Source organism: Tachysurus vachellii, chromosome 7 (genome assembly GCF_030014155.1).
Source record: "Tachysurus vachellii isolate PV-2020 chromosome 7, HZAU_Pvac_v1, whole genome shotgun sequence".
Classification (NCBI taxonomy): domain Eukaryota; kingdom Metazoa; phylum Chordata; class Actinopteri; order Siluriformes; family Bagridae; genus Tachysurus; species Tachysurus vachellii.
Window position 1 is genome coordinate 18,584,452 of NC_083466.1, and position 12,748 is coordinate 18,597,199.

Below are 12,748 nucleotides of genomic sequence, written 5' to 3' on the forward strand. Positions count from 1 at the left end.
TTTTTATGCAATTCTAACTTTGTGTCAACAAACTGGGGAAAAAGCCCACATGGGTGTGAATCACATGTGTACATCCTTTTAGTGGATGTAATCAGAGTTGTAAACAGCCAATAGACACCTGTCTATGTGCCCTGAAGTCCGGTGGTACAATACTAGTAATTACTGTTATACTTACATATTATTTTGGCATATTTATGCTTATGTTTGAATATTAATCACACTGAATATGTGTTCTCTTACTTTTAACCATTAGGTCTTACGGGGAATGTATAAAGGAAACACATGATAGGTATATTTACAAGCTGTAATGACACAAATTTGATTTTCTTCCTTAACGTGACAGATTTGATTGCTGAATATAAAGATCCAACTTTTTCATATCCTCATCTTCATCATCATCACCAACATCATCAAGCACCCTGATGATCTCCTCAATATTTAGGGAATGGTTTCAAGTGAGACCTGATCTTTTTGGTATTCTATGTATGGATGCTCACATGTTCACATTACAGACAGATTTGGATCACATCAAGACAGTCTGTGCCAAGACATTTGTCATGTGAATGTTGCCTGTTATTATTTTACCACTCATTTTGCACCAAGGAGCAAATCAGATTTCCTATAAATTCTACTTGCCATCCTTCAATGTGCTCTTGCCCCTTTATGCCCACCCGATGACTAAAAGCATGCCACTGCATAAATCTACTAAATGGCTTTGCCCACTGAAGCTCAAACAAACTCAATGTGCTCTATAATGCTGAAAATAATCACAAGCTCTCTGCATTCAATCAGTCGACAGCAGTGCTTATGAATATGATGACACAGGCACGTGCTTCAGATGCTAATCAGATGTGTTCCACCACAGTTCTCTTGAGCTTATGGGCCACTGTCATGTTTTTGTTGTTTTCAGAATAGTGTGGATGTGTTTGTGTCTGTGTGTATCTGAGTGCGTACGTGCAGTGTATCTCATCAGAAATCTGCACCAGGCGTCTATTTAGATGACAAACAAAGCAGACGTGACCTTTCAGCCAGAGAGCAGATAAAAAAAACAGAGCGAGTGTGAGAGATGGATTGAAGGATATTTTGAATGAACAGTGTTAATAATGTCAAAAAATTGATACAGTATTCTGTAAAGCTGAGGTAGAGTTGCAGGCGGATGACGAGAGAGAGAGAGAGAGATAGAGAGAGAGAGAGAGAGAGAGAGAGAGAGAGAGGGACTTAGCACTTCGAAAGCCAATATTGTTGATAGCTGTGAAGAGGGTGTTTCTCACTGTGTGTGTATCAGGACGGGACAATTGTGCAATTGCTATGGTTGATAATAGCTCATTCTCACTTCAAACTCATTCTCTCTCTCAGACACACAAACACACACACAAACACACACACACACACACTATGAGTATGACTTACTGTATGTCTAATGACACCATGGACACTATTCAAAACTAGCACTGCCTATGCGGAATGTGGTAGCCTAGCGGTTAAGGTGTTGGCCTACAGATTGGAAGGTTGTGAGTTTGAATACCATGTCCACCAAGCTGTCCCTGCTGGGCCCCTGAGTAAGGCCCTTAACCCTCAATTACTCAGTTGTATAAAAATGTAATTCTCTCTGGATAAGGGAGTCTGTCCAAAATGCTGTAAATGTCTTATAACATTATCATGGAAACATGTGCACACAACTGTCTGCCTAGACATCTAGGTTACATTCAGAATCTAACAGCCTTTTGTTTTCATTATCCATAAATAAATTCTGTCCGCCTTCCACTGGATATTGCTTCAGCTAACTGACACAGTATTTAGGAAGTAAACAATTTGAAAATGTACTACGTCATACTTTAATGACACGTTGTGTTAAAGTTTATAATAAAGAAACACAAACTTATCTGTTTCAAGAGCTGACAACTTAGCCGGCTAACTCGCTGAATCCCAACCTACCTAAACTAGTTAGCGCCAACATGTAGCATAAAATACAAATGGTTTCCATGGTAACCCTGAGTCAAACACACGAAGGACGTGTGATATGTGGATGTTTAACTTATATGACAGTTTGACATCATATAGAAAAATAGGAATTGCGAACTAAAGCTAGCTCACTTGAATTACCGTAGTTTGCTATTAAATTGGAAATGATTTCACTACTAATACACCATCGTTTAAGTGTTGACTAAAATAATTGAATCATTTTAGCACACTGCTAACTTTATTATCTACAAAAAAGTACATTGTTCTTTGATAACTAATGGATCTATTTTTTTTCTAGAATATTTTTTGAATTGGTGGCTTTTCTACCAGAAAAGAAAGCTTCTAAGGTTTTAAGGTTTAGGTAGTTTTTCTTTGTTGTTGTTGCTTTAAGAGTTGCTGGCACATTAAGACATAACAACATATCTGGGATCATCAAAGGTCCTTTTGCAAGGACAATCACCTCTAGGGGGAACGCTTCAGCAAACAGACTGCCAGAGCTCTTCACTGACGTGCAAGGACACATACTGATTAAGGATAAGACTTTATTTGAAAATATTCAATTACTGTGTAATAGTAATCAAAAGAGTTTAGCATGGTTTTGGCATGATTAGCATGAACATTTTTAGCATGATTAGCATAGCTGGGTGAAAGTTTTGAGGCTGCATTTTATGTGGTTTAGCTCTTTGATATGTATCAAGCCAAGTTTATTTCTATACATGCGGTTTTATCAAAACATTTCAGTTGAAGGCCCAACAGACATACAACACCGTCATTAACGTATCATGGTGTATCTGCCAATATAATGCTGCAGGATTTTTAGCCGTGTCCTTGTAAACGTGCAGAATGACTTGAAACAGAAAAATACCTGGCTGTATAGGGATTACTGTGAGGTGACAGGTAGCGTAGCTAGTTAAACATGCTAAATGCCCTTTACAATCTAAACCTAGCAAACTGTGTGTGTGTGTTTTATATTTAGTATTTAGAGTAGCTGTGTGTCTGTTTGTGTCTATGCATGTATTTGTGTGTGTCTATGTGTGTATGTATGTTTGTGTGTGTTCGAATCAATATTCAAGAGTAGTGGTGTTTGTGTGTGTGTGTTTTTGTGTGTGTGTGTGTGTGTGTGTGTGTGTGTTTGTGCACGCATTATATTGATTTACAAGTGACCATCGGTGTGTATGCCTGTTTACTCTAGTGTCTACTCACTTTGTCCAACTTTGAGCACCACCTTCATGCCCTGTGTGGCACACACTCCTCCTCTCATGCTCTCCAGCCCATGACGTGTGCCGTCCGACGTGGCTGAGGAAGAGAAGCAGACAGCAGAATAAACACGTGAAGGCGTAAATTCTATTAAATTGAAACACAGCTATTGAATTTGCCATTTAAAAAAGACACAGACGAGTAAATTCTTTACATGGATTAATGAGACTGAGCTCACACACATACTGCTGGGAGGTTTTTTTTCACCCAGCTGTAATGACACACACCTCATTCGCACACAGTCATGCAGGCAGCACTGAGTCACTATTCTCACATTTAAAATTCATACATCAGGAGCACAGGAATAATCAGTGCAGGGTTGCAGAACTAAAAAATGTCCTCGTTTAGAGTTTCCCTGGAGGACATTCATTTCCTAGAGTGTAACCTACACCACACACACACCTTGACCTGGTCACTGAGATGCTGAAGTGGGCCAGCATGAAGCAGACATGAACCTGACTGCACCTGGCTTAGCAGAGGACTGAATAATGCTTAAAGCAAGTCTCAGTCAGACCTTGAGTGCTGACTGCTAAAGGACACGATGTCCTTGGTGCAACTTTAATAAGCTGAAGAAAAAGGAAACGAGAGAGAAATTGTGTGTGATAGAAAAGAGAGAGAGAAATGTCTTTGTATACACGTTAATGTAGTACTTATTTACTGAGAGCTGGAGAGATAGAGAATGAAATGAGATAGGAGAAAGGTGAGGCACTCGTTCACCGTCCCGCTCTTTCTCTCTTATCACAGTCTCAATTGGATACTGCTTCACTTTCCTATTCAAAAAGAAACCGTCGCAGCTCAGAGCTCCAAAAGAACCGGAAGAGTTCACACACTCACTAAGGATCTACCAGATTAAAAAAAATAGAGTCTTTCACATACACACATACACACACACACACACACACACGCATGCATGCATACATGCATGCACACACACACACACACAGATACACACACACACATCCTCACTCACATCCACACCCACACCCAGAGACACACACCCACACACACAGACAGAAAGTCAAAGAGGAAAAAACAATCCACAAGGTTCAAAAGGTCACAAAGAAGAAATTCATTATTACTGAAAAAAAGAGACTGAATGAAGAAACAAAAAAGAGAAAACTTAATAATAAAAAAGTAATAAATGAAAACTTTAAGAACATCCTGTGCAGATATCAGAGTCTGCTGTTGATTTCAGATAATTGTCCATGTATTAAAAACTCCAGCATGCAAAAAAATCTCTAGACCAAACCCATCTTGGACGATCAGTTTCTATTTACTTGGTGCCACTGCATTCTTTAAACATTAGCAAAGGAAATTCAGCCACAGTTGTTTGCAGCGTTGTAAATCAGGAAGCTGTACAGACGCCAAGGCCTTGAAACCACAAGCAAGCTTGCTATGATGCTACGCTAGCACTCACGCTTTGTCCAAAACAACAAGCACCACCACTTCAAGTCACTGCAAACGGAAGTAAATTTAAAACATTTGTGCTGAACAGTAAAAAAAAAGGATGAAAGGCTGCATGGCCTGATGGGTGAAACTGCATTTAAACATCACAGGAGTGTTTTGTTTCTGTTCTGAATGCAGGATCTTTGAGACTCTTTCCACATCTCTGTAAAAAAAAAAAAAAAAAAAAAAAAAAAAAGCAAAAAACAAAACAAAACAAAAGACTTCTGAAGACAAGATCATCAGACATGACCAGGTCATCCTCATAGGATAGAACGTGCTGTGGTTCTGACTCACGTCGTCAGGGATCGAAGTGCTCACTCGGAGACTTTCTGAATAATCAGCGCTGATACGTCGCACTGGGCTTTGAGCTCTGACATAAGCACCCGTGTTATTAAACTGACTGATAGACTCATCACATGCAGCGGTACAGGAATTTAAACCAGACTTTGAAAGAGCAAACAAAATATAAGCAGAGAAAACGATGGGTGAAAAAAAGAGAGAGGGTGAGTAAGCAGGGGGAAAAACATTGATTGTCTTTGGCAAGCTGTTTCTGACATGAGTGATGAGAAAGAACACACATGAGAGGACAAGAGAAAACACAGAGAAGGCAATGAAGAGAGAGACAGAAAGAGAGAGAGAGAGAGAGAGAGAGAGAGGGAGAGAGAAAAAGAGGGCAACTAGCTGACTCCCGGCGTTGGTTATTTGTGGAACAACAACTGCTCTTGGAGCGTAAAATGCACACAGAAAGACAGAAGGAGGAGAAAGAGAAAAGAACAGTTAAAAAAAAAAGAGAGAGCGATAGAGAGAGAGACGTAGCAAGATGTGACGGCTTGTTTGTAGTGTTTTTACAGGAAAAATAAAGAAAGCAGAAATGGAGAGAGCGAATAAGGAAAGTGACAAGTGGGAGGACAAGAACTTGGGCTGAGATGAGACGAGTGAGAGAGAGAGAGAACAGAGGGAGAGAGGGAGGAGGAATGAGTAACTGAGATGATGATAAGCAGTGATAGGAGGATGTAGAGAAAATGGGAGGACAGAGGCTCCTGCAGAATGTCGCTGCTCATAAAAACAAGTAAAGCGAGCGAGGTGAAGACGAGATGAGTGAAGAGGAGAGAAAAGCTGTGCTAATGAAATAACAGCACCGTCAGCTGTACTTAGCTCACTGAGAACACACTAACCAAGTCTGACAATTACAATTAAGTTCACTTAGTGGGTAGCTGTGTGGGTGTGTGTTTGCATATGTGTACATATGTGTGTGCAGGAGTGTGTGTGTACAGTATGTGTGTGTGGAAGTGTATATGTGTGTGTGTGTGTGTGTGTTCACATATATGTACATATGTGTGTGCAGGAGTATGTGTGGAAGTGTGTATGTGTGTGTGCGTCTGCGTGCGTGTGTGTGTATGCCTGAGTGTGTTCGCGTATGTGTACATGTGTATGTTAGAGTGTACGTGTACACGTGTGTGTGTTTGTGTGTGTGTATTTACGTATCAGGGTTCTACAGGTCACTGTGACACACTACAGAGTGTGTAGTCCGAATCTTTAGCCACAGATCGGTCAGGCCAGCGACATGAACATTATGTCAATAAGACCTAAGGAACTGGCATCATGACATCATGGTGTGATGATGATGATAACAGAAGATGACCAAGCATTTTTATGTTGGAAAAAAAATGACATGACATTTTTTTTTACATTTCCAACCAAAGCCAACAAATACATGCAGCTTGTCATGTTCATGTCTGACGATGTTGAAAGTTTACAGCTTTACCTCTGACTGTTACAAAGTGCTGACACCGGAGACTCCTTCCTTTCAACTTTAAATGTTGAATTAACATCTCCTTAAGAAAACATCGTATCAACACTGACACACGCTGTCCAACGGGATTGTGTGGACAATCCGGCAATACATGTGGGCAGTAGTGACATGGACGAACATCTGATTTGTTCATATAAAAACAACAAGAGACGAGCTAAGAAAAGGAATAAAAGTAAAATAAGACTCTAACCACGTTTGATGAAATGAGAGGTGTTTTTATGCTTACATTTTAAGTCAAAAGACATTTTGTAATATTTACCGTTTCTGTCAGTTGTAAACCTGCCAAGAGGAGAAACTCGGGTCTCTGTGGTACTTCAGACACGGCAAACAGGAACGAAAACAAATGGAGCGTATCCAGCCAGTCAGGCCAAGGTGGCACATGGACTTTACTTTAAATTCAGAAAGCCTCCATTCATTCTCCAGTATTCAGCTCTTCCATGTGTACAGAAGGAAGAGTAATGAGTGAGAAGAGCAAACTCTTGCCAGATCTCTGACTTCACCTGCAGCAGACACGCTGATGAAGCACAAAAGAGGAGAGTGCTAGTCAGAAGCTCTTACTGTGTCGAGACATTTGTGTTTATGTGTGTTGCATATGTGTGTGTCTCTGTCTAACCTCACAGTGAGTGTGTGTGACCTAACATAACTCAGAACGGTGCTCAATTGAATGCACATGTTCTGCTCGTATCGCAACTTCAAACGCAAACGTAATTCAAAACATGTCTCACACTGCATTTGCAGATAGAGTCATTCAAAGTCTGTGTGTGTGTGTGTGTGTGTGTGCGTTTGCGTTTGTGTATGCCTGTGTGTATGTATAGATGTTGAGAAAGTGAACTCAAAGGTGGAGTTTGAGAGTGTGTGTGTGTGTAGATGTGGAGAAAGTGGACTTAAGGCTGGACTATGAGTATGTGTGTGTGTGTGTGCGTGTGTGTAGACGTAGAGAAAGTCGACTTAAGGGTGGAGTGTGTGTGTGTGTTTGTGTGTCAGTTTGTGTATTTCGGTGTGTGCGTGAAAGTGTTTTTTTTGTTTTACAAGTGACCCCACATTGAAAGGAAAACATGAAAGGTCTGATGCTGTGGGGACGCTTTGTTGGTTCCCATGAGCAAAAATGCTTTGTCACACAAAACACTGATTTAATTTGCAAAATTGAAAGCCACACGTTTTCTGCTTGAATCCTGCGGTTAAAGTTCGGATTCGGTTTAGAAAGAGGCATAGCAGAGCTAGAACAGAGTTCAATGAAAAACCGCCATAAAGATGGGAGCGTGAGCGTTTCTGTGTGTGTGTTTGTGTGTGTGTGTGAGAGAATTATGGTGCGTTTTCACTTGCAGACTGAGCTCCCATTCGTTTCACTTCACTATTTATATCTCTGGCTCCTGCTTCATATTTCCTGTAACCAAATAAGTCTTTATAAATCACGTTCATAAAAATGATATAAGCTATTGACGAAGGCTTCATAAGCAATTAAGTGATTGAGGACAGCTGGAGGAGAGAGTGTGTAAGGAAGGCAAATAGTGCAACACAAATGGGTACGTATGCGTTCCATCCTTACACTAAACACTGGGTGTGTGTATGTATGTAATACATGATGTAGGGTTTTAAAGTAGCAATATATCAAACCGCTCCTGTGCTGTTTTGCAGTAAACGGAAATGATAAATTACTGCACGGCTCCTCACATCACCGATCAGCCACCACAAGAGCAACTACTGAATTTCAAATCCTACATTTTCAGATTTAAACTTAATTGCCTCCAATAGCTCTGCCTCATCCACTGTGTACAATGTGTCCAACATGCCACAGTTCATTATTCAGTAGTTTTAGTACCTCATCCAAACATCTGACCAAGTTTCCCAACAAAAGTTTGTACTTCATTTGATATGCAGCTAGATACAGAGAGAGAGAGAGAGAGAGAGAGAGAGGGAGAAAGAGAGAGATGGCTTAAAGTACATCAGGGACGAGCACAAGAGTAGAAGAGCAGTTATTAACAACGTTTGGCATCGACACGAATCTTAATGTCCCACCATAACTACCAAAATATACGGCTGCTGTGTGACCCTAAAAAAAGGGGTTTAATGATGGAGTCGAGCCGTAGTGGAAATTGGCCTCATAAATGTGTGTGATTTGTTGAAAGACAGCAACATTGTGATGGTAGTTATCGCAATGTAAAGTAATACATCTTAAAGATTTGACCGACTACATCCGAGCCGAGGAAGAAGGGAATAGCCGTGTGTGGAGGAGCTCCTGAATGGTGCAGAGGTGAAGAAAAGGCTCAAAATCTCGAGTTCGAATCCTACCGAGGCTACAGCCAAGGGTGGGAGGGGTAGCATCCGATCCCTCGACTGTCAATCACACAGAAGCTTCAGCTTCTCGCTCTCTGAGGAAACGTGTGATCACAGGCCTTCATCCTCCCTAGGTGGTAGCTGCTGTGTGATAGACAGGAGCTGGCTGGTGGGTACAAACTGGCAGGTGACCAAATGGGGCAAAGAGAAAAAAAAACATCTAAATAAATAAATAAATGACATGCATTGGCACCATGATGCGTGTATGAGAAATTAAGAGAAAACTCGGGATAGTTTATTATTGGTTTACTCTTTATTTTTCCTCATATAAAAGTGGACACATTATAAAGTTTGTAGACGTTTATAAGTGTTTCTGTTTTTCATTAGCCTAATAAGGGTAATATATTCATAAATAAAGTTCCAACCAAAAAAGAAAAAAAAAGGTTTTATTACACACACATGTTTCTATCTTTCAAATAAATGCAGAGATCAAACCTATTTCTACTCTCTGAGATGCCCCATGTATTTTGTTCATAAGCATGAATATACAACCCCTAAAACTCTGTATACATTTATCAACAGAGGGAAAACAGTCAGTCTCGCACTGAAAGACAACAGCGTCCTGACTCATTATATATCAGACTTATATCAGGCGGTAAAATAATATATTTGTTTATACCGATTGAAAATGTCTGATGAAGTTGATTTCTGAAGGATTAAACTACGGTGTCTTCTAACAGACAGAAATTCTGGTTGTTCTTCTCCTGCCTACAGAGTTACACTGTTTATAAAATGATACTCTCTTAACTGTTGCGTTAATAATAAACTGACAAGCCGCATGTTACTTCTGGGCCAACAAGCCATGTTTCATTTTCATAAAAGGAGACATAGAGATCATCTGAGGCTCGGTCGAATCCCTGGTGTGTGGGAGTGTGTGAGAGCGTCGGGTTAAATCTCCAGCGGGACTGTGAGTGAGTGGAGTTTTGGGAGTGTGAGATTGTGTGTGAATATGTGTGCAGGACAGCTAAAGTAGCCTCCTGAGATACATATGAGTATATCAGAGTGACAGCTCTGGCGCTGGAGCATAAATGTGCCTCATAATAATTACAAATGAGGATATGCATACTTACACTTATGCAAACACACCCCCCCCGAAATCAAAAGCAGACATGTATATAGTGCTCACGTACACGCAGACGGCAAGCTGGGCCTGGTGACTCGGCTCGCGTGCTATGTTTGTGTGTGTGTCGTGTTGATCGCCGCTCTCTGCTTTTCCACGACATCTCCGTTCTCAGCAACTTATTGGATTTCCAGCCCGATTCGCACCGTGCCGTCTCATCTTACATCTCTCTTTCTCTGACTGGGTTTTCTTTGTTTTTAACCACCAGTATGAAGACACAGGCCCCAGGACATCACAGTACTGCCAGCTCTTTCTTTAGACACCTGGCTGCAGATACGCAAAAGAAACGCAAAACACACACACCGCACAAATATTTCCTGCCCCCAAAAGAGGGCCTACATATGCTAAAAATATGAATTTCACCAAATAACACTCACACACCATATAAGGGAATTTGTACATGTTAAGCCTTTTGACTTGGATGCAGTAACACCAGTTTGCCAAGTATTTTAATACAGCATAAAAAATATGACAGCAGTGGAAAAATGACTTGGCTCAAATAGGAAACGTGTCGAATTTAATATGCTGCAGTCTCGTAGATAAGCGTAGAGCGTTATGTGATATAACATGATGTTCAGCATTCACAACAGGCACACTTTAAAATATTGCCTCAACCCTTGTGTTACACCTCTAGGCAGCATGAGTTAGATTTTTTTTTGCTCCTGAGATCAAAAGATGACAGCTGTATATAACACAATATACACTCTCACTCTCTCACTCATTTTCTACCGCTTATCCGAACTACCTCGGGTCACGGGGAGCCTGTGCCTATCTCAGGCGTCATTGGGCATCAAGGCAGGATACACCCTGGACGGAGTGCCAACCCATCGCACGGCACACACACACACACACTCTCATTCATTCACATACTACGGACAATTTTCCAGAGATGCCAATCAACCTACCATGCATGTCTTTGGACCGGGGGAGGAAACCTGAGTACCCGGAGGAAACCCCGAGGCACGGGGAGAACATGCAAACCCCCAACCCTGGAGGTGTGAGGCGAAGGTGCTAACCACTAAGCCACCGTGCCCCCCCACAATATACACATTATATGATATTTACATTAGATATTAAGCCAGTAGTACCACATGAACAAAACTCATTTAAACAACAAACAGGAGGAAAAAATGGCTGTCATTTCTTGTTAATTATTCCAGTCTTAATAGCCATTATGGTTTCGGTGTTAGCAGGTTTGACTCACACCTGCAAGATTCAGGGTTTCCTCCAGGAACTTCAGTTTCCTCCCAAAGTCCAAAGACAATGTTAGACTAATTGGCATCTCTAACTTTTCTATTGTGTGCGTGTGCGTGTGCGTGTGTGTGCGTGTGTGTGCGTGTGTGTGCGTGTGTGTGTGCCCTATGATGGACCAGCACCTTGTCCAGTGTGTCCCCTCCTTTGTGCCCCAAAGACCCCATGTTCCCTGCACAAACATTGCATGGATAGACAGATAGATAGATGGAAATTTCCAGACTTTCTTTCTCCTGCAGACTTGACAATAGAGTAAAAAGAGCAAAGTAAAACCCTCTAGCTCATGCAACTTTTTTGTTGCATTCAGTGGAATCCCAGTCCCAACACACACCTCCTCGAAAGTTCTTCCTTTCTGGCAAGCTTTCGAAAAAAGAAAGTTATCTGTTCATTCCAGATAACATATTCGTATTTGGTTGCATCCCTAGAGCAAAACAATAGATTTTTTTTTTATCATCCAATCAGCTACTTGATATTATGAATACTCAGTCGAGGCCAATGTTATAAAAAATAAATAAATAAATAAATAAATAAATAGATAAATAAATAAATAAATAGCAATATGTAGTTCTATGTCTTCTGCTATTGGAGCCATAACGTTATATTTCCCAGACCTGCTTTATAGTCGTATGATCAGTTTGACTACATCTGATGAACAATAGGCTTCTTCCACAGCAGTATAGTGTCCAGGAAAATCGATGTGTGTTGTGTGTGTTTGTGTGTGTGAGAAGGAGTGAGGCGCTGGAGGACTGCCAGGCTGGGTGCTAAGCCATGAGGAAAACCGTTAACCTGCCTGACCCTGTAATCGTCTCCACCCCAACACACACTCTGCAGTCACTCCATCTGCCAATCACGAGGACAACAAACAACACAAACAAACAACACACTGGGCCAGAGCAGGTGTCCACAGGCTTACGCAGCACAGAGCGGAAAAGAGAGTGCGGGGTCGACATAGAAAGAGATAAACAGATGGAGAATTATTTTGAAGAGCTGGAAAAAGTTTTATTTTTGTAAAGTCATTTCTTAGTTATGATCAGAAGTAATTACGTGAATTTACTTTGGGTGGTTAACTCCAAAAATAAGTCGATCAATAAAACAAAGCACTTTTTGTATCGCCTACAGATGTCAGACTTTTACTGAGCCACTTTACACCATAACAGCTTTCAGAAACGAACAGATTGTCAGGCTGTAAAAGCAAATAACACAAAATGATGCCGCTATTGATCATTGAACATTCATTTACTAAAGCCAATTAAAAATCTAATGGGGTACAAAACGCACATAATGCTTATTCTGTGTAATAAAAGAAAATCTACTGTATCAAATCGACTGTGCAAAATTCCATTTTTAGATTTTAAAAGCTGCTACATGGAAATCATTTTTCTGAAACTAACCGATATAACCGAATCTCTGGGGTCTAAATATTATGACTGAAAACATACGAGTAAATGCTGACAAAAAGGACCGTTGTGAGGTTCAAATTAGTTCAACAGGAAAAAAAAAACTGTAAGGAAGAACAGAGGGAGGAATAAAGTGGCAGCATCCTGACACAAGAACTCCGAGCCAAG

At 40.8% G+C, this 12,748-nt stretch overlaps 1 protein-coding gene across 1 annotated transcript in view; it reads right to left on the minus strand.

The window, feature by feature from the left end:
* Positions 1–12,748, minus strand: part of efnb3b (ephrin-B3b) — a 65,809-nt gene that overhangs the window by 4,404 nt on the left and 48,657 nt on the right. The window contains exon 3 of the mRNA XM_060874760.1: positions 3,166–3,258. Within this exon, the coding sequence (XP_060730743.1) occupies positions 3,166–3,258 (93 nt within the window). The remainder of the gene's footprint in view (positions 1–3,165; positions 3,259–12,748) is intronic.